The 23,791-nt window shown below is 42.1% G+C and overlaps 1 protein-coding gene across 1 annotated transcript in view; it reads left to right on the top strand.

Annotated features, from left to right (window-relative positions):
• The window catches only part of grik4 (glutamate receptor, ionotropic, kainate 4), a 154,274-nt gene that overhangs the window by 59,939 nt on the left and 70,544 nt on the right, over positions 1-23,791 (top strand). The window contains exons 4-6 of the mRNA XM_061073199.1: positions 7,214-7,379; positions 14,780-14,958; positions 19,424-19,477. Coding sequence (XP_060929182.1) covers positions 7,214-7,379; positions 14,780-14,958; positions 19,424-19,477 — 399 coding nt within the window. The remainder of the gene's footprint in view (positions 1-7,213; positions 7,380-14,779; positions 14,959-19,423; positions 19,478-23,791) is intronic.

Raw genomic sequence — 23,791 nt, 5'->3', positions numbered from 1 at the left:
AGCTCAACAACCGAGGCAATCCCGGCGCTTGTTGGACTGGACGAAAGGGAAATTAACTTTCACCTTCACTCTGACTCAGAGCAAAAGTCTCCTCACCAAAGCCTGGTTACCTTTCTCAAATGTAACCTTGAATTTGTCATTGAAAAGAATTTATCAGAAGCTATTGGAAAGCTTTACACAAAGCTATGAACTCACAGGCTCGGCAGTTTGAAAATGCTGGTTCATTGTATTCCTTGTTTTAACAGCTAATCGGAGCAGATTATTGTCTAATCTCGGTGTAATTAAGGTAAGAATATTGCAAACACATCATAATTAGGTTGAGGTGTTTTTGCCTGCCAAACAAAATGCACCTCCTTTTCCCCCACAGCTCACAGTGTGTGCAGGAGTGCGTGTGTGTGTTACTTGTGCAAAGCCTGTGTCCTGTGAGAGCTTCCTCATTAAACGCCTGTCAAAACTCTGTCTGCAGACCTGCCAGCCGCTCTGTCACACTGCAGGAAACACACACACACACACACACAGACACCACACACACACTGTTACAAGTTCTAGGTATCATTTGATAACCAAAATATGTAACAGCACATTCCTGATAGATAACTTCACACTGTGGTTTCTACCTCCTGGCAGTAGCGACAAAAGATGGAGTGATTGTTTTACCGTCATAACTTTCCAGCTGTGCAGTGTTTTGGTTTCTGATAATCTTTCGAAATAATTGACCTATTGCTCAAACTGGAGTTTCTAGATGAAATTTCCTTTTCTAACTTATGCCCAAAACTGCCAATTCTGCCAGTTGCATTTTTTTAATCAGAGGGTTGTTTTCAATTTGAGCACTGTCTCAGGATCTCACCAACTATTCAGTGGTTGAAACTCAGAGCTAGAGACATAAGCTGTCTCAACGCGGCCGTATCCTTTGGAGGCTGCATTTCTTAAACCGAGGCGTGACTAGGTTGTCCCATTTCAAAGGCTCCTTCAAATGTGGCCGGCAATTGCATCCTTTCATCCCCCAGCAGAGGCAGCTCCAACAAGTGGATCCTTCCCTGGCCGACCTCTCCATGGATAAATTGCTCTTCGATGGCAGCGTTTTTTTCAAAGAGATAATGGCGGTGGAGAGGGGAAGAGACTAACATGTCAGATCATTTAAATTTTTAAATGTATCAGTCTTCGACACAACTGAGCAACTAACACAAACACAAAACAAACAAGGGGCATTAAATCTTTCTGACCCTGTCCAACCAAAGATCTGTTAGTGTGGGACAAGCTGGGGACGCAAATACCAGAAATCCCTCCGTAGACAAGACTGTCTCATTTTCATTTGGTCTTCCTGGCCTCAGGAGCGGTCAATCAAAAACAACGTGCATTTTCCTCATGATTCTAATTTTATGAAACAATAAATCAGTGAACATTAAAAAAGGAGATAGATTTTATGTTGAAAAGGATTCGTATTTGCACCGTTAAAAAATCGACCTTCCGCTCCCTCTGTGAATATCTCTCCAGCTCCTAAATGAAGTGCACACCACACCCACCAGTCAAGTCAAGATCAGATTAATTCAGATTGTAATAATGATCCAATTAATAATAATCACAACAATAATCGACTCAACATAGGAGATTCCAGGACATTATTAGCATAACTCACAATAAAATATGTGATGTTTCTTCACATAAATAACACAACATAATAATGCAAAGTAAATCTGTCTTCAACAGTGGCACACCTACTGAGTTCCGTCTAAATGTATTCTGCACTTAAAATTAAGTGAATATGTTATTCCATAAAAATGATTCCATAAATATCTTATTTTTTATTTACACATACCGTCATACAAAGTGTGGTAAACTAAGAAACACATTTTCCTCAAAATACCACAAATTCCCCTTGGGGATACACAGGTAGGTTTTTCAAGCTGCTCAGCAGGAAGATGGTTCCAGGAGTGTTTGAGATGTTGACTGGCTCAGTGTCGTTTTTCTTTTCATGTAAACCCAGCCTGACTCCATGGTGTTGAAATGTGGGCTCTGTGGGAACCACAACATCTGTTGCAAGACTCTTGTCACTGAAGATAGTTATTTTATGACTATGGGCGTCTGTCTGGTTTAGTTGTCATACTGCAGAATAATTCCGAGACCAATCAGACACGTCCCTGGTGGTATTTTGCATGATGGATATGAGTCTAAGCATCGAAAGTGCCTAAAACTTTATCACAAAAAAAATCCAATTCTCCACTCCAGTCAGCACAGAAAGAATTCAGCATAAACTCCCTATTGTATTAGTTATTAAGCACTGCATCTTCTAAATAATTAATGAGAGCCACGAATATTCTGCTTTAACTTGGAATGTATTTGTAGCCCAGAGAGACCAAACAATAACAAAGCTAAATGCTGATGCTGTTATTGGGTCCCATGAAAGTGTCCGCCATGAGAAATGAACCAATAAAGAGCAGAAGATGAGATAAATTGCCTTTGACAACAGCCTCATTTTCACACGGCTAAATCCAGTGACACCGTTTAATGAGAGCTGATTGCAACCCCTTCCTCCCTCGCTCGGCTCAGATCTATCATGTGTTTGTGTTGTCCCCTCATCCTGTTTCCTCCGTCTGGTTCGCTTCACTGCTCCCTTCTTCTGTCAGCCAGGCCGTCACTTTCTCTCCATCTCTCTCCATGTTCTCACCATTCTTCTTTCACAATCTCTCTGTCCCCCTCTCTCCTCAGCCACCCATCATTCCACCAGACACACTCCCGTCCCTCCCCACAGCGGTCGCCGTGGTATTTAGTTCTATTTACAGTGATGCAGGCAGATTATTAAAAGCTCAGCGATTACCTTGGGCTCCATTGTTTGCCGGAGATTTTCTTCCCTTCACAATTTTCGAATGTAATTAGTTTCACTCCCACACCAATTGAGCCGCAGCCGCGAGTGGATGCTTTTTAAAAGAGAATTCCATCTAATTTTGAGTTACAGCGTGTTTACTAGTATTTACAAGTTGTTTACATAGCTTTTAATAATTTTCCGTGCCCTAGCCGGGAGGGCTCATTTTGACAAAGCTGCTGTCTCTATTCATAATGGTTTCATTTATAATAATTTGTGACAAGAATATTTGAACCATGAATATTTTCTTTTGAAAGTGAAACTGTTGAACTATTTTTAAAGTAGCAAAGCACAACCCTTTAAATCTGTCTTTTCAGGTTTCTCCTCCATGCATACGACCATACGTCCGTTTCTCCATCCCTTCCATTGTGAACACGATATCTCAAGAATGCTTCAGGGAAATTACTTCAAATTTGGTACAAACCTTAAACTGGCCTCGAGATTACACTGAATAGATGTTGGTGGCATTATGGTGAATGTAATATCTCGAGAACACCTCCAGATAATTCTTTCACATATTCACTTGGGCTGAACCTGAAATTGGTTGATGGGGGCATACAACTCGTTGTGTAATTTCTAGTTGTGTGTCTGCCGTTTGTTGCTGAGCAGAAACATGTGTACGAGGGTTTATCAAAACTTTTTCTTGTAAAAACACAGCTGGATACAAGGTTGTTGGGAGAACCGAGAATTAATCAAAAACATGTAAGTTGCAGGATACAAATCAAAAAATAATGAGATAATACAAACTCGCTCTGTGGATCTGTATGAGCGGCTCCTTTTTACATCACACAATGTCATTTGAATCATTATTTGAATGAAAACATTGATAAGTGCAGCTATACTGAAACAAAGAATGGCCTCATCCGTTAAACTAGATCACCAAGCAGTAGGATGTTCCAGTTTGGCTCTAAAAGGACTCAGTATAGTTGTTTCCCGCAGAGCTGAAGCGAAAGTGAAGCAGCTGTTGGGTTCCTTGAGTCTTTGAAGTTGTGCCCTGTGAAAAAACACATGTAGAAGAGATGTTTCTGTTTTTATTTTTGTAATCGACCGGCAGAGGGACTGACTCGAGCTGTTGGCTGCAGATAAGAAGTCTTGCAACTTACTTTGAAGTGGCTGACAACTTGCTATTAGTAATGTGGACATTGATTTTCTGTGCTCAGAGTGTTGCCCTGTTTTAACTCTAGTCTCGTTTCAAAAGACTTTGTCACTCCACCACAAGAGGAGGAACGTGATTGCTGCAGTTCAAAACCAATTAATCCTATAGTAAAGACACAAAGCAGAGGGTTGGAACAAAACCTCAGGCCCTATCGTAAATGAAAGTACGCACATTTGCCCTATGCAGCACCTTTGTGTTTCCAGAAGATATATTATAAGGAAATGTTCAGTGTTTTTAGTTTCTATATTCAAGGTGCATGATTCAAACCTCAGACCCAAGTCATTCCTCCAGTGTTTCAAGCAAGAGGGTCCAGAAGGCTAATGTGATGGAAAATTACAAAGTGTGTGGTTGTGAGTCTGTGTGCTTGTCTGTATGTATGTATTTAAGTATATGCCCATGTGAATATGCGCGTGTGTGCGTGTGTGTGTATGTGTGTGTGTGTGTGTGTGTGTGTGTAAGCAGCTTTCTAAACCCCCGCTGCCTCAGATACAGCCTATTGAAGCGTGTCAGGTTTCAAAATGAAAGGGGTCTGGAAGCACCAGTCCGCACTGCTGAAAGGAAAGAAATGAACGGATTGAGGGGGGGAGGGGGGGGGTGCACAATGGGGTGCGCAGAGAAACAGGAGAGAAGGGTGGCAGAAATGAGAAAAGGGTGGTGAGAAATTGTACAAATGCAACAGGAAGATAAAGGACTCACCTGAAGAGGGGAACATTTCCCCAGTGTGGTGTACAACTATTACCCAGGTTTTAAGGCTCTTTGAGAGGAATGAATGGCGTCCCAGCAATGGCTGTCAGTAGTGGCCGCACTTCCATCCATCCAGACACCCAGGGGACTACATTACACCCTGATGGGCAGGAATGGAAAACCAATCGAGGGGATATGGGGACGAGTGGGGAAAGCAATGTATGGGCACTGGGAACCATACAGACAGGCAATCTGCCATGATGTAGAGCCTCACTTCCCTGTCCCTGCTCTCGGACCCGGAGTGTCCGACTGGATCCCCTTCAAGCCCGACTGCACTCTATCACAATGCCATGCCAGCCGACCGAACCGACACCTGCCCCACTCAGAGGTTCTCTCCCTCTTGCCCGTTTGTTCTCAGCGCCCCACTGTTCTGTCCGGCCACAGAGGTGGAATGTAATGTTTGATTTTCTCGAAGTTGAGCAGATTTGTAAGGAGGTTTAATCTGGATTGGATGCTGCGTTCAGGGACACAGGAAGGCTGCAAGGTTAGCTGCAGTGTACTTAACCGCCCTTCTGACAGTGGGGATGATCCTGTGTTCGACTTACCTGTTAGTAAAGTGGGGCTGGTATGATAAATTCATAAGAGGCACCTGGGGAATAGAGATATTTATGAAGCTACAGCGAATCAACAGAGTGAAAGCGCAGGAATCAATCCCACTGAAAATTGTATGCCTCACTGGGGCCGGGATAAAAGAATTGTGTATTTATTGATTCACACTAAATGCTTGGCTGGCTTTGTTGTAGTTATACCTTGTGTCTGATCATTGTACCAAATACTGACAATACAAGTGACTCAAGTTAATATGTTAATGCTCTTTTGTGGTTATTTTCTGTCTTAGTGTATTGTTTATTATCGAGTCTGCAGTCTGGCCTGTGATGCATTTTCTGTTGTTCTGGGATTTGTGCTTCTGGGGATCTAATAGAAATTAAAGCATATTTTGACACACAGTTCACAGTAATCCTCCCTATTAGTGCAGTTCAGTTAGGACCATTTAAGTCCAAATTTATTTGATTTTAATAATCTTAATAACTTATATTTGGTAGTATGGCCCTGTTTGGGTACACAGCTCCCTATACCCTTCCACATGGATATGCAGGAAGCCTGAGGAAGGGAGGACTAACCCTTTAAAGAGCCTTCATGGAGTGTGAGGCAGGGAGAGTACGACTCTCAGCAGAGAACACAGCGGGCATCAATGACAACACATGACATCGATGAGGTCAGATTCAGTATCAAAAGGAGGTGCTGGTGTGGAGGCGGGTTACATTGTGGCTTGCAACCGAAGCAGGAATAGCTTTGCCAATTGAATGCGTGGGAGGGAATCAGCTGAGCCATTAGCTGATGTGAGCTGGATTCTCAATCTTTATGGTGTAATATTCTTGATTGGTCAGGTTAGTCACACGATCTCAGTCGGATTTAGTTCATGATTACTTGTTTAGACGAATTGGAGGCAAAGAAGGAAAATCCTGACACAAGTAAGAAGTGAAGATGATTGAAGCATCGGACATACTTAGATTTGTTTGTGTGTTTTGTGTGACAAAATAAGATACTTTTATTTAGGCATAAATCTGATTGTCCAATAACTTGTATTGTAGTGTTGAAGGACTTTGTGTAAAATGAACTGCACTGTCTATCCGATGTGGATGTACCCACACTCAGTGTAACAGAGTTTAATGGTATTCCTAACAGTTTCATCAGGTTTTGACTTTTCTGGTTTGACTGAAGGGCGCGTTGAGAGTGCATGGCTCCACTCAGGCTAATGCCCTATCTCACCATATAAGTGAAAAGAAAAATCCTGGATCAGCCTCTTCATACAACATTTTTTGGATTCTTCTTTGGGGCATGCCCCACCCCTCCACAACATTTAATAGAAATCTGTTGAGTAGTGTTTGAGTATTGTGCAGACAGACAGCAATGAAAACTTCTCTTTTTATCACCTTGTGTAATAACCCTACTCCAGATGTTTGGTTAAAGTGCTTTGATATTGTTGTGTCTGAGCACAACCTTGTTTTTGTGTCACATGAAACTCACAGTAGAGCTGCACAGTGAGGATAAACAATTGTCTTGTAACAGCGGGTGAGGAGGTGTCATCCTGAAGATTCCTCTTGTTTTTGTGGGGGCGTAACCAAATAAGTTTTTACATACTTGTGCTTAACATTAGTGCCATAAATGCCATGTCTCTGAAAAATGTCTGTTCTGAATATGCACACATTATCCTCACTTACAATTTATCATAATAGATTAAAACGATATTGCTCTGAGCTATTCTTTCTACTGGTGTTTGCACTATTTTTTATTCTGCCGTTCACACCCAATTCCTCTACTTTTATCTTTCAAGGTTGTCCTGTCTCCAGATGCCTGCTGCATTTTTAAACATGAATGTGGAACTTCAAAATCAACTGCAAATTGTCAAAAATGAAACATCTGTTCTGACACATCTGATATCATCTGTGCAGGTGCCCTACGTCAAGGTGGCTCCAGAGGACATCCTGAAGGTCCAATTCCCTCGGTTCACCACTCTGGACATGAGGCCAACCAACACTGACATCAGCCTGGCAGTGGCCGGTCTTCTCACCTTCTTAAACAGCACCACCGCCTGCCTCATCTGTGCTCAGGCTGACTGTGAGTGGCACATTCACACCTTCACAGCGAACACACACACAGCCGTGCACACCTGGGGAGAATGCTCACACGGCGCCAACAAAGTGCGGGCATTTTCGTTCCATGTCTGCTTTTCTTTAACACGTGTAAGCACGCATAAGCTTCTCGCGTGGCACACCGACTGGGTTCCGACAACAGATGCAGTGCTTATCAACATCTCACCCTGTGATACACTCCCCTCTGTAGCAGCTGCTGCACTCCACAGCTATAACTCACTTCCTACTGCAGTCAGCCCGACGTCTGCATTCCCAAAATAAATTAAGTTTACTGCGAATGCTTCCATTTTCTCAATGTCATCATCATCCTTCAATTAAAATAATGATATAGTAAGTTGCAGTCGTCCTTGTATAATCTACTTTCGGTCTCAATGGGATGTCTGAAAGCACTGCCTGCTGATGGGGAAAACACATCTTTAAGACAGACAAAAGCGAATGAGGATGGTGTTTGCAGGCTGTATCTGCCAAAGATCTGACTGCCTCTTTGTCAAAGGCACTCATTAGATTCTAAAGATACTAAACTAAATGACCTTAGAAAAAGCCCTAAAATCTCCTCCAGGAAAGTTATTTTCGTAAATAGGGAAGAAGAAGATTAAATCGTGGCCCATTCCCACCCTCTTGTAGTCCAGCGAGCGGTAATTACAACTCCCCAGACAAAGGCATCGTGACCCTGAGTGGCACCGGCTAACCTTTTTCCTAATCAGCACAAGGCTTTGAAGAAAGGAAATACGCTTGAGACATCAACTATGTGTCAAACTGCCCAGAAATGGCAACGAGCCACTGCGAGCCGCCCACGCCATCCATCTCAATTCTGACTTCTTCTGCCTTTCAATTTCCTCTTTGCCTGTCTCGTGGTCGCTACTTTGGTCTTTACCTTTCATTCAGAACCTTTAAGATTTGACCCTTCAAGCACCATGTCCCATCTGTGAAGCCACACCTTTTTAGAGCTTTTAAAAAAGCAATTCAGTTATAGCAAATTAATGAATTTGTAAGGATGCCTGGCATTTAATCATGCAGAACTGGCAAGCTACTGGGATTTATTAATTCAATACTAAAATAAAATGCTTTTTATGTAAAAGTGTTTTAACCCAAAGCCCGAACCTAACCCAGTATAACTGCTGGGGTCAAAACAGTATCATTAGTTGTTTTTCCTTCCATGTGTTCTTGTACCTGTCAGTCATTTTCTTATTCAGGGCTCAGTTTCTTTTCCAGTGACATTTATTCCACAGAGAGTTTATGAAAACAGCTCTATGGAGAACTCGATAACAAGTCAGCCTTTTAGGCACACCCTGACTTTAATATTGGCGGGTTTGGAGAAAAGAAAGAAACTTTAACATTACTTTTCTCCATCTCTGCGGTTGTGTGTGGGTGCGCGGGGGGTCAGCGGAGAGGTTTCTTACTCTCTGTCAGTGGGCTATGAGACGACTGGAGAGGAAATGAAATGAAATGAAAAGAAATGGGGGAAGATGAGGGTTGGATGGAGGAGGCCAAGGGAGGTAGAAAATTGGAGAGGAAAGGATGCTATTTGGCAGACGGGGGGGGAGGTGAAATGTAGTGATTGGGGTGAGGGAATGGGAGAAAGCTACTGTGCTGGCATTGTACATCATCAACAATAGGGAGACAGTCCAGGAAATGACATAGAGGTATTGATAGCACACTCACATGTGACCCTCATTCATTGGATAGAAAATAAAGCAGGCCTGAATATGTATGTGCTTGTTTTTTTTTTGTCTTTTTATTTCCTTTTGTCAAATACAGTCATACAGTACATCGTTTTTAACATGAAATTAGGTATCACGGGTTCAAGTCTTAGGTTACTGGGGTTAACTGTCCATGTATGTCTCGGGTCCAGGCCATCATGATCCAAATATATCAAAATAAAGTTACCGATTAACAATGTCCACAGACACAATACATTTCACATAACATTTCATCAAGACATTATTCTGAAATAGTATGACCTGCATATGTCCATTGCTTAAAAGGGGAAACAAAGGGAAAACAAAAGCAATATACATGTATTTTTTTCTCATATCAGATGGAAATGTAGAGCAATCGGGGACCAGTTGTTTTTAAAAACCTCTGTTTTCAGTTGTAATAGTGCAGTCAAGTATTCCATCCTGTACATATCTTGAATTCTACCCCTCTATTGGGTTATTGTGGGGGGCTGTGGCTTCAGCCAGGAGGCTGTTATTAGTTTATTTGCTATTAAAAGAAGGACTCTCAGAAGTTTTGTCTGGCTATTTTCTTCAAGGTTATCAGGCAGTATCCCTAAAATGAAGTGTGATGGTTGTATGTGCTTGTTTTGTGTAGATTGTTGCAAAGATTTGCGTTCTGCAGGAGCATCAGCTGGGACCCATTCCACTTTGGCTCCAGCTCCACCCCTCCTTGTCAGCTCGGGCAGTCAGTTGGTCGGTTGGCAGCCGGCTGTCGGTGGCTTGTCCACATGTGCCGGCCCCATTAATCACCCAAGCCAGTGACAGCCTAATAGACCGTGGCCAATTCATGAATATTTTCCAGCCATGGCTGAGGAGGCAGCAGTGTAAAGGAATCTGTGCCCAAAGGCATGGTGCACGCCAGGACAGACATTAATCTAGCTAACCTCCGCTATCAACGGCAGTGTGTGCACTAGCAGATGCAGTACTTTAACTCCGGACACAATATTGTCCATGTGTTTGAATATTCATAACTGCTGGGTGGCCCCACGTGTCAGGTGGCAGTGGCCTTTGGTAAATGAGTTCATGCACAGAGAAGCTTACATGCAGGATTTGCATGTTTCACGTGTGCGCATGCATACGGCACTCACAGGTTTACAGCGGTGCACTTTAATCAGCGAGATGATTGGTGCTCTGTGATTTAACCCGAGCCGCAGTGCAGGTACAGAATTTCTTAGTACGACAAAAACAGTAGGTCTCCAATGCTTGGTGAGCTTTTTTCCACCTTTGGCACAGTAGGGGGGCAGGGTTGTTTTTAGTTCACTGACTCGTTCCACTGTAGCTACAGAGGGAAACAAGGGTGCTGCCATCGCTAACCTGTAATCAGCATTAGATGGAAGAGATGCTTCAGTGGCTGGTGGAACAGGAATGTATACGAAGGTGTAAGAATGAAAGCAACATAGTAATTACAAGGGATGATTTCGATGATTGTAATTTTCCCGTGGATACTAAGGATCCTGAGGGCGGTGGAGAGAGCAGTTGTAGTTTACAGCACTTTATAAATAGCCGGAGGACAGGTTGTGCTGATTGATGTGAAAAATCTATATGATTAAGGAGAGTTTGTACTTGTGAAGGGTGGGGTTTGGTTTTTAGTATTTGTCTCTGCTTCAGTGAAATGCAAAGTCATTTTCTAATCCTGATTGTATAATTAGAAAAAACCTACAGGGATTTGGCTGATTTCTCACCTGTGACAATAAAACATCAAAGTTTCCATTGAAAGATGAGCGTGTGGTGAAAAGCTTGGTATTTCCAAAGAATCCATTAACGACTGTAAATATTAGGAGATGAGCCCCTCAGTACAAACAGCTGGTGGCTTCCATTCTCCAAATGACGGCCATTAGACTATTGCAGAGGAAGAGGTACAACTAGAAATGTAACACAAAGAGCACCATACCTCAGGAAGCATGGGCGCCACTCATATGGAGGCGTGGGTCCTCCTGCAGCGACCTTCAGTCCAGTTAAAAAAAGATTATCAATCATTATTCTTTGCTCACCTTGCTTTCAACACGCTTTGGTCGCCAAGTGTCAAAACATTTGAGCACATTTTGCATCTGTCGTTTTTCTTTTCTTTTTTGCATAAATGCACTTTTAGAATAGTTGAATAGAAAACCCTCCTTGTCACATTTTGAGTTAAAATCCAACAGGAAGATGTTTGTATTCCTGCCTCCATCTGTTTTTTAAGTCAGGGTTAAATTGCCTTTAAAGATAAAAAGCCAGTCAAGTAACATCTCACCTAACCAGAGAAGAATAGTTTCTGCTTCGTGAAGAAAGATAAATAGAAAAAACAGCAGAGAAACCAGGATTGATCAGGGGCAGCACATCCAATCAGCACCACCACGCTCCGGCAGATAGATAACAGTCAGTATTGATGGTTCCACTTTTATTGATATTTAAGTTAATGGAATAATATACTCAGACATACTGGAAATGTTTTGACACATGATCTTTTCTTCAGCAACATTTTTAAGAGATGGCCCAACGCTGTTAAAGTCATAAAACCAGGTCTCACTCTGTGCTCAAGGCGAAATGATGAGTCATCCTAACGTGCGGCTGTCATCGGGGCTTTTGAGTTTGTGTTTAAAGCTTCGTCTGCGACTGAAGGTTCTGGTATACATCATCCACCAGCACCTGGAAAGGAAAGCTGCGTTTTATTCACAGGTTAATGTTTTTACACGGGGGTGTTTTGTGTTTGTGGGTGCCAGTGTGCGTCTGTGTGTATGGGTGTGTGTGTTTGTGTGTGTGCAGGCACTTTGTGGTGACAGTGTGTGAAAGGTAAATGAGCGGCTGCCTAAGTTGAATGTCAGCTCTCACCTTTATCTCTGCGCCTGAGAGAGATTCAGAGCCACGTGTCGTCAATGCCAATGAGCAACTTAAGTCTCAGCAACACACTCGGGAATGTTTATTTCCAGACTTGTGAGGACCCTGTTTGATATAAAGAATTCCCCATAGACTCACACTATGTGCTCTTAGCCTTGTCTTAAACTTATAAATAGTAGCTTAATGTGATGTGTGTGGTTGGGTATACTCAGAGGATTTCTTTGTTGTATCCGTATCAAACCCAACACAGATGTCAAAGGGTCCTGGGAGCGTCTGCACTGTGCATAACTGCAGCGAGGTGAAAGCTAAACTGTGACCTGGAATCTCGTAGTTACTCGGCTTTCACCAATCAACCGGCTTGTTTGTTTTTTGGTTTGTTAGAAAGATTACACAAAAACTACTGGATAGATTAACACAATACGGAGAGATGGTGATATGTGCGTCGGGGAAGTACCAACTCAATTTGGGTTTGTTTCATTTTCTCTGACATTGTGGAATATAGGCGTTCTCCAACAATTTCACTGATTTCTCTGTAAATATCCCATGAGTCTTGATGAAAATGTTGGTATATTTAGTTGACTGAATTCTTTAAATGTGTGAACTTTGGTGCAGCTCTATTGTACGTAAGGGGGCTGTTGGGCCTAGGCTGAGGCACCACTGAGTATCATTCAAGTGCATTATCGCTCTCCAGAGAGTGTTATCAGCCAAACACTTTCATTATTATGAAGCAATATGACATGTTCTGATCTCCATTAGCAGTTAATAAACACGGCTCTGTTTCAGCTGCAGGGAAGCAATACGTTGATAATGAGGTCAGTGTCAATTAGATATAGATATTACAAGTGGCACATGAATCTAATGTCCAATACATTCAACAAGGCCTGTAACAAGGATAACCTCTTATACAGCAATTACAGATGAAAAGACATTGAAAGGATACTGCTAAAATGTTTATTATCCAGTTTATATGGACAGGTGTATTTAATGTGAAGAAATTCATTAATTAACCATTTTTTTAGAAAATATGAACTTGATATATGGTAGAGACATAAATACAATTAATCAAACACACAGGTTTGCTCAAATATCATTATTAAGACTCTGTATTGACTTCAGTTCATTGTGGAAACAACTGAAACTTGATCCTTCACCTTAACCATGACCGATTTGTCCCTAACCCTGAACTAAACCTATCCACAATTAACATTGACCTTATCCAGGTCCACAGAAATAAGGTTGTCCCTCATTAGGACCAGGCTTCGGGTCCTCTGAGGTCTGCTGGTCAGGACAAGATCGGTGTTTGTACTGGAAAACAATCCTAATGATTGATTTTGTTTTCTCTGTTTACCAGAATAACTGAAAAACAGCACATTTTTCATTGAGCTGCATGTTTTTGATTTGATTTTAACTGGTTAACCAGGAGCAAAGCATGAGGGAGCAACATGGAAAAGGCACCCGGTGAAAATAAAATGGACTCCCCTTTGAATCCAATACAACCAGAACATTAAAGAGAATTCGAGCTTTTCTTCTGTGTGTGCGTGCATGTGTGTGTGTGCGTGCATATGTGTGAGTGTGCGTGCATGTGCGTGTGTGTGTGTGAGGTTCAGCGCACCATCTAATGTCATGGACACGACGTGAAATTGTATTCGATGCCCCGCAAGAAGCTAGGGAGCGTGCATGCAGGAGGCAGACAAGGAGGGCAGTTTAGCAGAAGCTATTTCAAGCTCATCAGATTTATTCTGTGTTATACTACAGAGGAAGCTGATCTGACAGGTTTGAGACACGGGCAGGCGAGCAAGCAGCAGTCAGGAGTGACGTCTCCTGGGTGCACACACACACACACACACACACACACACACACACACACACACACACACACAGGTAGTCAGGTACAGGGATCCAGACACACACTCTGATATTCTGCCGCACCGGCGTAAAGACGAGCAGACACTGAGACATAATTACAGAAGCTATTAGACATGACTGGCAAAGTAATGTAGCTTGTGTTAATGTGCTGTGGTGAAGCTGAAGGAGTGAGTTTGACAACTTCAAATTTCTGCAACCAAATTGGTCTCTGTGTGACAGATGAACGGCTGTGCTGTCGCCATGGTAAAAATCACACATAATTGACAACAGAGTCTTGAGTGTCATTCCATATTTAAGTCATAATGGAAATAGCAGGTAGGGGCTCTGCGAGGCAAATCCATCCCCTCAAAGTTATGTCCTCCCCCCCGCCATCATCACCAGGTGTTTTATGAGGCATATGAGTTGGAGCCAGATCCCCTACAGTGAAGCTGATGTAACTGTTATACCATCACGCTGAGGTTTTGTTCAGGTCGTATTTTTCTCACTGTAACACACATTGCAAATGAGTTTAAAGTCCTGTATGGAAAATTAGCCCAATTAACCTCTCAGGGTGTGTTAACATACAGATGAATAGTGACTGGTAAGCTGCTGCCGGGAGCCTTTTGATTAAGTCAGCTATGCCTTAATTAGGGCAAATCCCACTCACCTCACAGGAGTCGAATGGTCTATTACCACAGGTCGTATTAAAAGAGAAGTCGCCTTACAATAATTGTAATTAAAGGTAAACAGTCTAGTTGCTCGTTGTTTTTAAATGTGCTTAAAAGCAAGTGAGAAGCCCATTTCTCTGCACTTGAGGACAATGAACCTCGATTAAGTTTATGCTGCATGTCCCATCTACTTTCGTGACTTCAACTTAAACTTTGAAAGAGACTAATACAGCTACGCTCCGTCTCCTTGGAAGAGTCTTCCCTTCATTACAAGTAACCCCCTCATGTGTGCGTCTGTGTGTGTGTGTTTTACCCGGCAGGCTTATTGAACCTGGAGCAGCTCCTCAGGCGTTTCCTCATCTCCAAGGAGACTCTGTCAGTGCGTATGCTCGACGACAGCCAGGACCCGACCCCGCTCCTGAAGGAGATACGAGATGACAAGACCGCCACCATCATAGTCGATGCCAACGCCACCATGTCACATATAATTCTGGAACGGGTTAGTATGGGTCACATGATAGCCATGTTTTATGTGCACTGATAACTTCTGTTTAAAAATTCCCTAGACCCAGATTTATATAATTCTCAAAGCTCCTGAAAAGAAAAAAGTAACAGAAAAATGCCTTTGGCAAAAAAAAGTGTTCAAGTAACTGTATATGTGAAGAATGAATTTTTTAACAGGGAGAAGAAGTTAGTTAGTCTTGAGTTTTGATCCGTAGAGATACAGGTTGTATCTCCTACACAGTTTGAAACATTGTGGGGGGGAACATATATAATGGTGGTTGAATATAAGCCAGAATCACCTGTAGTTTCTTGGTTTTGTTAAAATGACTCAACCTCTTACATATCTTGAGAAAGGCCTGGCCTACATGTGTTTCGGGAGCAGTAGTCTGCCCCATATTGTAGGTTGATTCGTAAATGTAATGTAAACGGACCCTGACATGCACCTCCTTAAAAATGTTGGGGAACTGCTATTGGTCTATTTGGTAGCATCGCATTTCCAGCAGACTTGTTGCAGTTCTTCAAGAAAAAGTAATTGCTCTTCAACATCTATCAGCTCCAACTCCAACACAATCTGCTCCAACACTCGCCATTGTTCTGAAGTAAAAAGAGACGCCAGATCATTTGTAAAAGAGCGGACCAGACACTGGAAGACATTCAACACCAGCAGAGAAACTCTACTGCCACTAGCCTTCCGAGTGTTGTTGCAGCATGACTCACGCACACCTACGCACATCTATGAATTATCAGCCCTGTGCACAGGTCACATGCGTACCTACGGCGTAGCTTCGACTGAGGAGCATGAATCAGCTTTCGCTAGAAGCAACCCCGATGAGCAACATGGATCTTAGCAATAATTAATGTTTGGGGAAAAATTGTTTTTCCTATTTTCTGTTTTATTATTTCTAAGTTTGACACATCATCTGAGATACAACATATCGGCAAACTGGGAATTACATTGCACTCAAATATCTGAGGAAAGTGAACTGCAAAATCCTGGTCTCTAGGTAACAGACTCTGAAAAAGTTTGAGTTCAAAAATAGTTCAAAAATCTGTGATAAATGTCCAACACAGCTTTACAGTTATCAAACAAGAAAAACACAACTCCAAGTAGTTTAATTCAATATATTCTGAGGTGCACACATAACAAGTACTTTATATAGATTTTAAAAAGTTGCTATTACTTCTTTTACAATCATAAACTTGAGCTTTATTTCTAGAAATCAAAACACTAGTGTGAGATGACCAAAAGAAGAAAAAAAAACTGTGGGTGTAGCATGGTTCAACTCTGATGTGGAATATAAACCGTAATACACACACACACACACACACACACACACACACACACAGACACACACACCACCTCTACAGCTTTTAAAGAGAAAGGGTTGTACAGCCCATCAATCAACCTTGTCATATAACCCTGTACCATTAAATGATATGGATGACAGCTTTAAAAGAAGATGTGTTGCAATAATTCATCGTCAATAAGTGAGAACTCTGCACAGTTAAGTGGATTAATGTGTTTTAAAAACAGACTCGTAAAAGGAAGCAGGCCCTTTGTCTTCTTCCTTACAGGCCACAGTTGATGTTATGGATGAAAAACAAGCTGTTCTATAGGTCGGTGAAGCAAATTAAGTACACCGATAATTTGATGTCCCTATCTCAGCGATTACCCATCTGTTGGTTCAACTTTCCTGTTGCATAGAAATAGAACGATAGATGTAATAAGCAGAGCTATAAAGCTCATCCAGCGTGACAACTTTCAGACAATTAGTTACTTCTCCATAACATGACCTCAACTGTGCGAGCTTCCTCCACTAATGGCACATGCCAATAATGAACATTGTTCATTATTATGGAGAGCTTGGAGAGTCCGACCTCAACGTAAAGCTGGAGCTTCTCCTGATTGGACACTGACTGTTTGTCTGAGCCCTCATGGCGTCTATGAAGGTGACTGTAGGAGCAGGGGAAGCCAGGATGTTTGGCAGCAGCATATGGTCTCTGGGTAATTAATACACACCTCATTATTTCTCGAAGTCGATGGACAGATGATTGGACTAGAGGTGACAATAGCTTGGGTGAGGGAAATGGGTTGCACACTCTCTCTCTCTCCCTGTAGTGCACAGTTGTTGTAAATCGTGAACGATCACCTCAATCAAGTGTGCGTGCCGCCATCAGTGGTCATCTAGTCGCCATGGCAACCCCGGGCCACAGAGCAGCAGGAGCCCACAGTGGGACCTCTCTCCTCTGCTTCCCTTCTGCCTCCGTCTGTGTCTTCGCTTTCCATATGGAGTTGATCTCCTGCTCACTCTTTGTTCTGTGTCCAAATGCAGAGAAGACGGCGTCCCCGTGTTTCTTCACACCTGTCCCGCTGTTCGTTCTCCTTTAACAATCCCTCCGTCTCTCCCTCCTTTGTCTCTTTTATGTGTCACTCTGTTTGTCTCTCTGTCCGTCAGGAGACAGTCCCGCACTGAGGGTGGCGCAAAGTTGGCAGCCCCGTCCCTCATGGGGGAGCGGCGAGTTGCCAAACATATCGAAGCCGCGTGCTGGCGTGTTAACAGTTTGCGGCGATAACAAGAGCGTCCGGCTCGTCTGCAGGGACACGGTCTTCCTTTGTCGCGCAAGACATTCTTCCTTATTTGTCTGTTTACATCTTACATCGAACCCCCCTTTTCAGACAAAGGTCTCACACTCTGAGGTCTTTCCATTCAGAGGGGCTTAGGTCAGCAGCGCTAGTTTTCAATGTAATCTGGTCCAGTCAGGCCTCCACTGTTGTGCACAGCTGCACAGAAGCAGAGTGGGGAGGACAGTGAGCGTGCAGGGGAAGTGCAAATTGCGTGCACTCTGACAAACAGCTGCAGCGGAGCAGCGAGCAGATCAAACAGCGGGCAGGGGAGCTCATTGCGAATGCGGTGAAAGAAGACCAATAGGATATTTTCCATCTGCTGCTTGTTTGGGTTGTACTGTCTCTGCTCAATGGGACGTGGGCAGCAACCAAAGGAGGTAGAGGTTGTAATGTCAGTTTCTGTTTGATAGTGTTCGAGGCAAAGAAAACCACCTCTTTTAAATATTCCTTTTTATATTCTCCACGATAGGTAAGAAATATCTCGGCCCGCCAGGTGCCATTAGCTAGATTTAGTTACTGTGTGTAATCCCAGGGCAGATGCTAACAACTTCCATGAAGCGTAATAAGATGTTTTCACAGTTGCCATGCTTCGTTTCAGAGTAATGATGTGCTTAAAACACTTAATGGAGAAAGCTCTATGAAAGATGTTTTTTTATTCTTTGACGCCTCCACACCAGCGTCAGTGACCTTGTTTTGGGGGTTGTCCATCAATCCGTCCATCTGTCCTGTTCTTGTTAATTCAATATCTCAGCCTCAGAATTTGGGGCGGTGATAGTTTAATGTCACTGTGACCTCACAAAACAGGATTTTGTCTAAACAAAATTAGAAAACAATGAACTGTACTGTGACATCGTAATATTATGCAAAAACACTTTTATCTTCCCTGTTCAACACAATAAAGAACAACAGGGGAGAAGCCACAACCAGTAATTCTGGTTGCAATTAGTGCATTTCTATGTGTTGTGTGTTTTATTATTCATGCAGCTGCAGAGGAGTTGGGTAGATTGTCAGCAGCAGAGTGACGGAGAGTGTGAGGTTACACTTTTTTCAGATACTAGAGCCAAATCCTCGCTTTTAAACTCTGATCGTACACACCTGTGGAATAATGTCAGTGTAGAATCTGTTGCTGATGGGAATGTGTACAGTCGGGTTCAGTCAGGTGTGAAAAAGGTACTTTGGAGTATATGGATGAATTCATGCTCATGTAGAATTTCACGCTGGATTAAATAATGATTTTTGAGAAGAAATGCTCAGAAAAAGAGATTGAAACATGCTCTGTAGTTTGGTGTATCTACACGATATTTATTGATATTAATCATCGTGTGTATTGCAGAGGGATTTAACAGAAGTCCATAGCTCGATGATTTTCTATTTTGCTAATGTGTTTAATGAAATTAAACTCAGGAAAGTTCACCCTGTCCTTCACAACTGCTCCTCGCTGTGACTTTGATTTAATCAAATTGTAAGTCAGAGTGACGGGTGGCATACTAATGCACCACCGAAATTAAACGCTCCATTGAGAGCCGGCGTCAGATAAGAATGTGCCTGCTCCCATCAAGATGTTGGATTTGATCTGGTTTTCTGTGCAGAGTGGAGTTACACTGAATCACTGACCTCTCAATTTCTCTCCCCCCCATCTCTCCCCACCCCCTATATTTATTTTAGTCTCCTTCTCTGTTATCGTCTCCCCTCTCCCTGCGGGTTCTCTGACTTCCCTTTAAACATCTCTTCTTTTTTTTATTTCAAACCCTGTTTCAAGCATTCTGAACTTTCTTTCTCGTACATTTTTCGGTCTATTTCACCTCTTGACACTTCTTGTCTTTTTCCTCCGCAGGCATCGGAGCTGGGAATGCTGTCCGTCTACTACACTTACATCTTCACCTCTCTGGTAAGGAAATGGGCGATGCTGTGGGCATTTAGAGGCAATATTGATTCCACACCTACAGAGGAACATCCGTACTCTGACGCTGTGCCCGTGTAGTGTATAAGAATAGTGCACGTTAATTGGTACTCACTTGAATGAATGGCCAAATGGATGGAGTTAAACAGAAAGGAATTATAGCGTTGCGTCTTTATAGGATAGTCGATTTTCTACCTCAGTGCATGTGACTTCAAATTAGAGACATGCCGAGTGTGGTGCGGTGTCTTCAGTGGTTCTGATCGCTGCTCTTTTGCCCCTGGAACTCAGGACCAAATAAATGAATAATAATGGCCATTTAATACTGCCCATTTATTCATCAGTATTATTGCTGTTGTCGTTTTTGCTGCCCCTTTGCTTATAATTATGACTGTTGAACGGCTGCCAAGCTCTGATTGAATTAGTCATGAAGTCATTGTCTCGAGAGCAAGCGCTCACTTCTGGTTGTGGGTGTTTCTTTCTTGTCTTTCTTTCCTTCTTTCTTTCTTTCTTTATTACTTTCTTTTTTTCTCATTTACTCAAGCTTCTCAATTGCCGCCTGGCGGGTCATAAATCCTGGCTATGTGTCATGGACCAAACTAAAAAGTCAAAGTCCTATACATTTTTTTTGTCATTATAAATCACATGTAAATTAAAGAGCTCGTTCTTCTTGTATGTTTGGTTTAAATAGTAATCTGATGCTGAAAACAAGGTAAAAGGTCATGGTTGACAGCTGAGACTGACTCGCGATAGGTAGAAGAAGATGTGTATCGATGGGACATTGTTGCTATGGCTCCTTCATGCAATTGCTACAGCACAGACTTTCTAATGCGCAACATGGCAGCTTCGTATCCAGGATATTTTAGCTTCAAATGCGTCGACCATCTTTATTTGCAGTCTAAAATCAATACTAGAACAGTGTGCACCTCATCGATTTGGTTTCTTTCAGTTCTTAGCCTGGAACTCTTTAAATAATATTTAACCTTTGGGGAAGTTTATATACAACCTACATCAACCCGGCCATAAACTGTTTTATTACTGATTTCACCCCATTCACATTACATCCTGTATTGTTGAGTTGCACAGTTTCTTAAATCTACTTGCTACCTGTGGTTAGTTAAACTTAATGTGGCTTTGTAAACGATGCTTCGTCCCGGGGGTTTTATATTGTTTACAGTGGCAGTGAGTTGAAAAGCGGTGACAGAGGCAGAAAGAGAAAGAGCTGAGAGAGGCAGCCCAAAAAGCACTGATTCTTTACTGAGTTGCTTTTAAAGCAGCAGCAGCAGCAGCAGACCAACAGCTGAATCAGTGCTACTGAAACATCTCACAGCCACTTCTTAAATGCTCCATCTCCAGCAGGTATATAAACACACGCCACCTCTGCTAAGTATGTTCAACCTCTTAAGTGTTTATATGGAAAGCTGTCACTAATCACATATATTTCGTGAATTAGGAGTGTTTTACATATTACTTTATATCAGTAACTTTGCTACATTAGGATGGAATTGAATGTCCCTGCTAGATAAGAGAGGTATTTACCACGAATGTGGGCGTGATGGAGTTGAGGAGCACAGAGGCCAGGGGATATGTGAGAGTTATTGTAAGATCATAAAGATAGGAGAAAATTTGAGGCTATAGTAAACTCACCAGATAGCCGCTCCCTAATGGAAATTAATGAGCTTCGAAACACTTTGCTCTAATAGTGCTGTAGAGAGGATTCATATCAAGCTGATTTATGACTCATTAAGAGCGGGCTGCTGCCATCTTCATGTTTTCCTCCGCAGCCCTTGACATATTCTCTTATTGCACCGATCTTTTCTCTTCTACCTTTTCTTCAACCTGTTTGTCTTCTCTTTGTGTCTGCGCCTACATAAGCTTCCTCATCGCTCTTCCCCGGTGTGTCGCTGCAGCAGCTCAGTTGGACAACAGCGCGTATAGCACACAGATTCATGGTAGATAGATGGTGACCCCGTATTTGCTCTCCTGCTATACCATCACCACCATTTTCTTATAAATCCGGCCATTGCTCAGCGGCGGCAGCATTAATAGCTCAGGCTAGTGGTCCGATGGTCAGCAGTGTGCCTGTCCACCAGCCTGGGACATAATGCAAGAGCTGTGAGTAGACAATAGAAGAGCTTACTTGCCATAGTAAGTAATTCCCATCCCATTAATTCCGTTTTTAAAAGGTTGTGCTTGTGAATGTCGCTCACCACACACACACACAAACACACACACACACATACATATGTACAAAATGCACCTGAACACGCAAGAGGAGTGCTTCCATTATGTTCTCTCATAGTTCAGTTCCTTTTTTTTCGACCAAACTAAAAGTGCATTTCGGAAAATGGAGATAATGCTTTAAAAGCTTGGATTTTCTTTTCCATCATCTCATTAAAGTGCATAGCGCGATTTCATGTGACCGTGTTGTTCTGAGAAATGACAGCATTCGGCCATTTGTTCAAATGCCATAAAACACTGAGAGTATTCAGTGCTAAAGCAGGATTTGAGGTGGTGTCCTCTCAGTGCAGAGACAGGTACATGGTGATGGTGCTCAGTGGTTTAATCAGGAGTTTGAGACTCTGGTTCTCAATCAAAAAGCAGCAATATTTGAATTAGCTTTCAATGCATTATTATAGACAAATGAGACAAATGTGCAGAATACAGAAATAACTGTGACGTGACATCATTTTTTAAAAAGCAGGCTCTTCAAACAATCATCTAATTTCTAAGTAGCAACAATCGATAGATGGTATTTATGTATAATGGCATCAATTGAATTTGGATGTGAGCCTTAGTAAGCTGGTTAGTTTGCTGTTTATTAAGCCAGAAATAAGTTAAGAAGGGAGAGCATTGATTAAATAGGGATGTCAGCTAAATCAAGTTAATGTGGAACAAGTTCCTGCTGTGCTTTTAGTTTTTCATGGTGAATCGACAGCATTTGTAAAGTGCTTATCTTGTATCATCAAGCTACACAAAGCGTTTACACTACACTATTTATATATATATATCATTTTTCTATCACACACTGACAGAACAGCCATCAGGGGCAATTCAGGGTTCAGTGTCTTTGCCAAGGACACTTCGAAATCTGAACCGGAGAAAGTGAACAACCTCCAAACTTCCGACACACCATTCATCCACACTTTGGAGTGTTTGACTTTTGGGTTTTCACTTCTTGCTGTGCCTCAGAGACGTTTTGTAAAACATTTTACTTTGAATGAATTCCTTTTTTTATCTGCGATAGAAACACTGGTTTCTTATTTATTGAGGCATTTCCACCGAGCTAGGCTGCATAAGACACAACACTCGCTAAAATTGACAGAGCTGTGGTGGTCACAGGTTATTTATTACAATTCATGCAATTAACCTTACATGGAAATTGCAAGAGTAGGTTCATCACAATCGTGGAAGTGATCACACATTTGTTGCGTGGAGGTTTGGGCATCGATCCGTGTTTGAGACCTCTCATTCTATCTTATCTGTTTTATACATTATATAAGATTACCTTTACTTCAGTATTGTGATAATTATGAATACAAAAACATATGTTTTTTTAAATTTAGAATGTTTGTGATATTGCTCAGGTTTGTTTACTCGGCCTTGTCATCTTATCGAACAGCACAATATCTGGTTAAACATTTTTCTGCTTGACATCCACCTGACCACCTCCTCATCTTCAAATAAAGTTGCCTCAGAATGTATCCAGATTGAGATAAGGTTTCCTTCTAAATGTATTTGCTGTTGCTGTTTTGTTGGATATAAACATAATTTCTAGGACACATGGTTTAATGAGTATAATGAGTCTTTTTCCTTTTTTTTCAAAAGACTGATGAAATAAATCATGAGTGACAGATTGCATTGAGTTACAGCAGCTGGTGAAACAGAGGGTCATCTGGAGTTGACATCATGACTTCAGCTCTTTACCTCTTAATGTTTCTATCCCTCTAAGCCTAAGGGGAGCTGACCAGAAAAAAACCTCCTGCTTATATTTTTTCAAATGTGCTATGAATGACATTTTAAATAAGGGCTTCGGGATTAAGCGGTCAATTTATTGAGGTAATATGTTTTCTCAACACCTTCCCTTCAGGAGACCTCCTGATAGAGGAAGCAAGACAGGGGATAAAGATTATACAATTGCTTACCATTCTACGTGTGTGTGTGTGTGTGTGTGTGTGTGTGTGTGTGTGTGTGTGTGTGTGTGTGTGTGTGTGTGTGTGTGTGTGTGTGTGTGTGTGTGTGTGTGTGTGTGTGTGTGTGTGTGTGTGTGTGTGTGTGTGTGTGTGTGTGTGTGTGTGTGTGTGC

This window comes from Limanda limanda, chromosome 6 (assembly GCF_963576545.1).
Source record: "Limanda limanda chromosome 6, fLimLim1.1, whole genome shotgun sequence".
Lineage (NCBI taxonomy): Eukaryota > Metazoa > Chordata > Actinopteri > Pleuronectiformes > Pleuronectidae > Limanda > Limanda limanda.
This window is presented reverse-complemented; position numbering and strand designations above follow the sequence as displayed.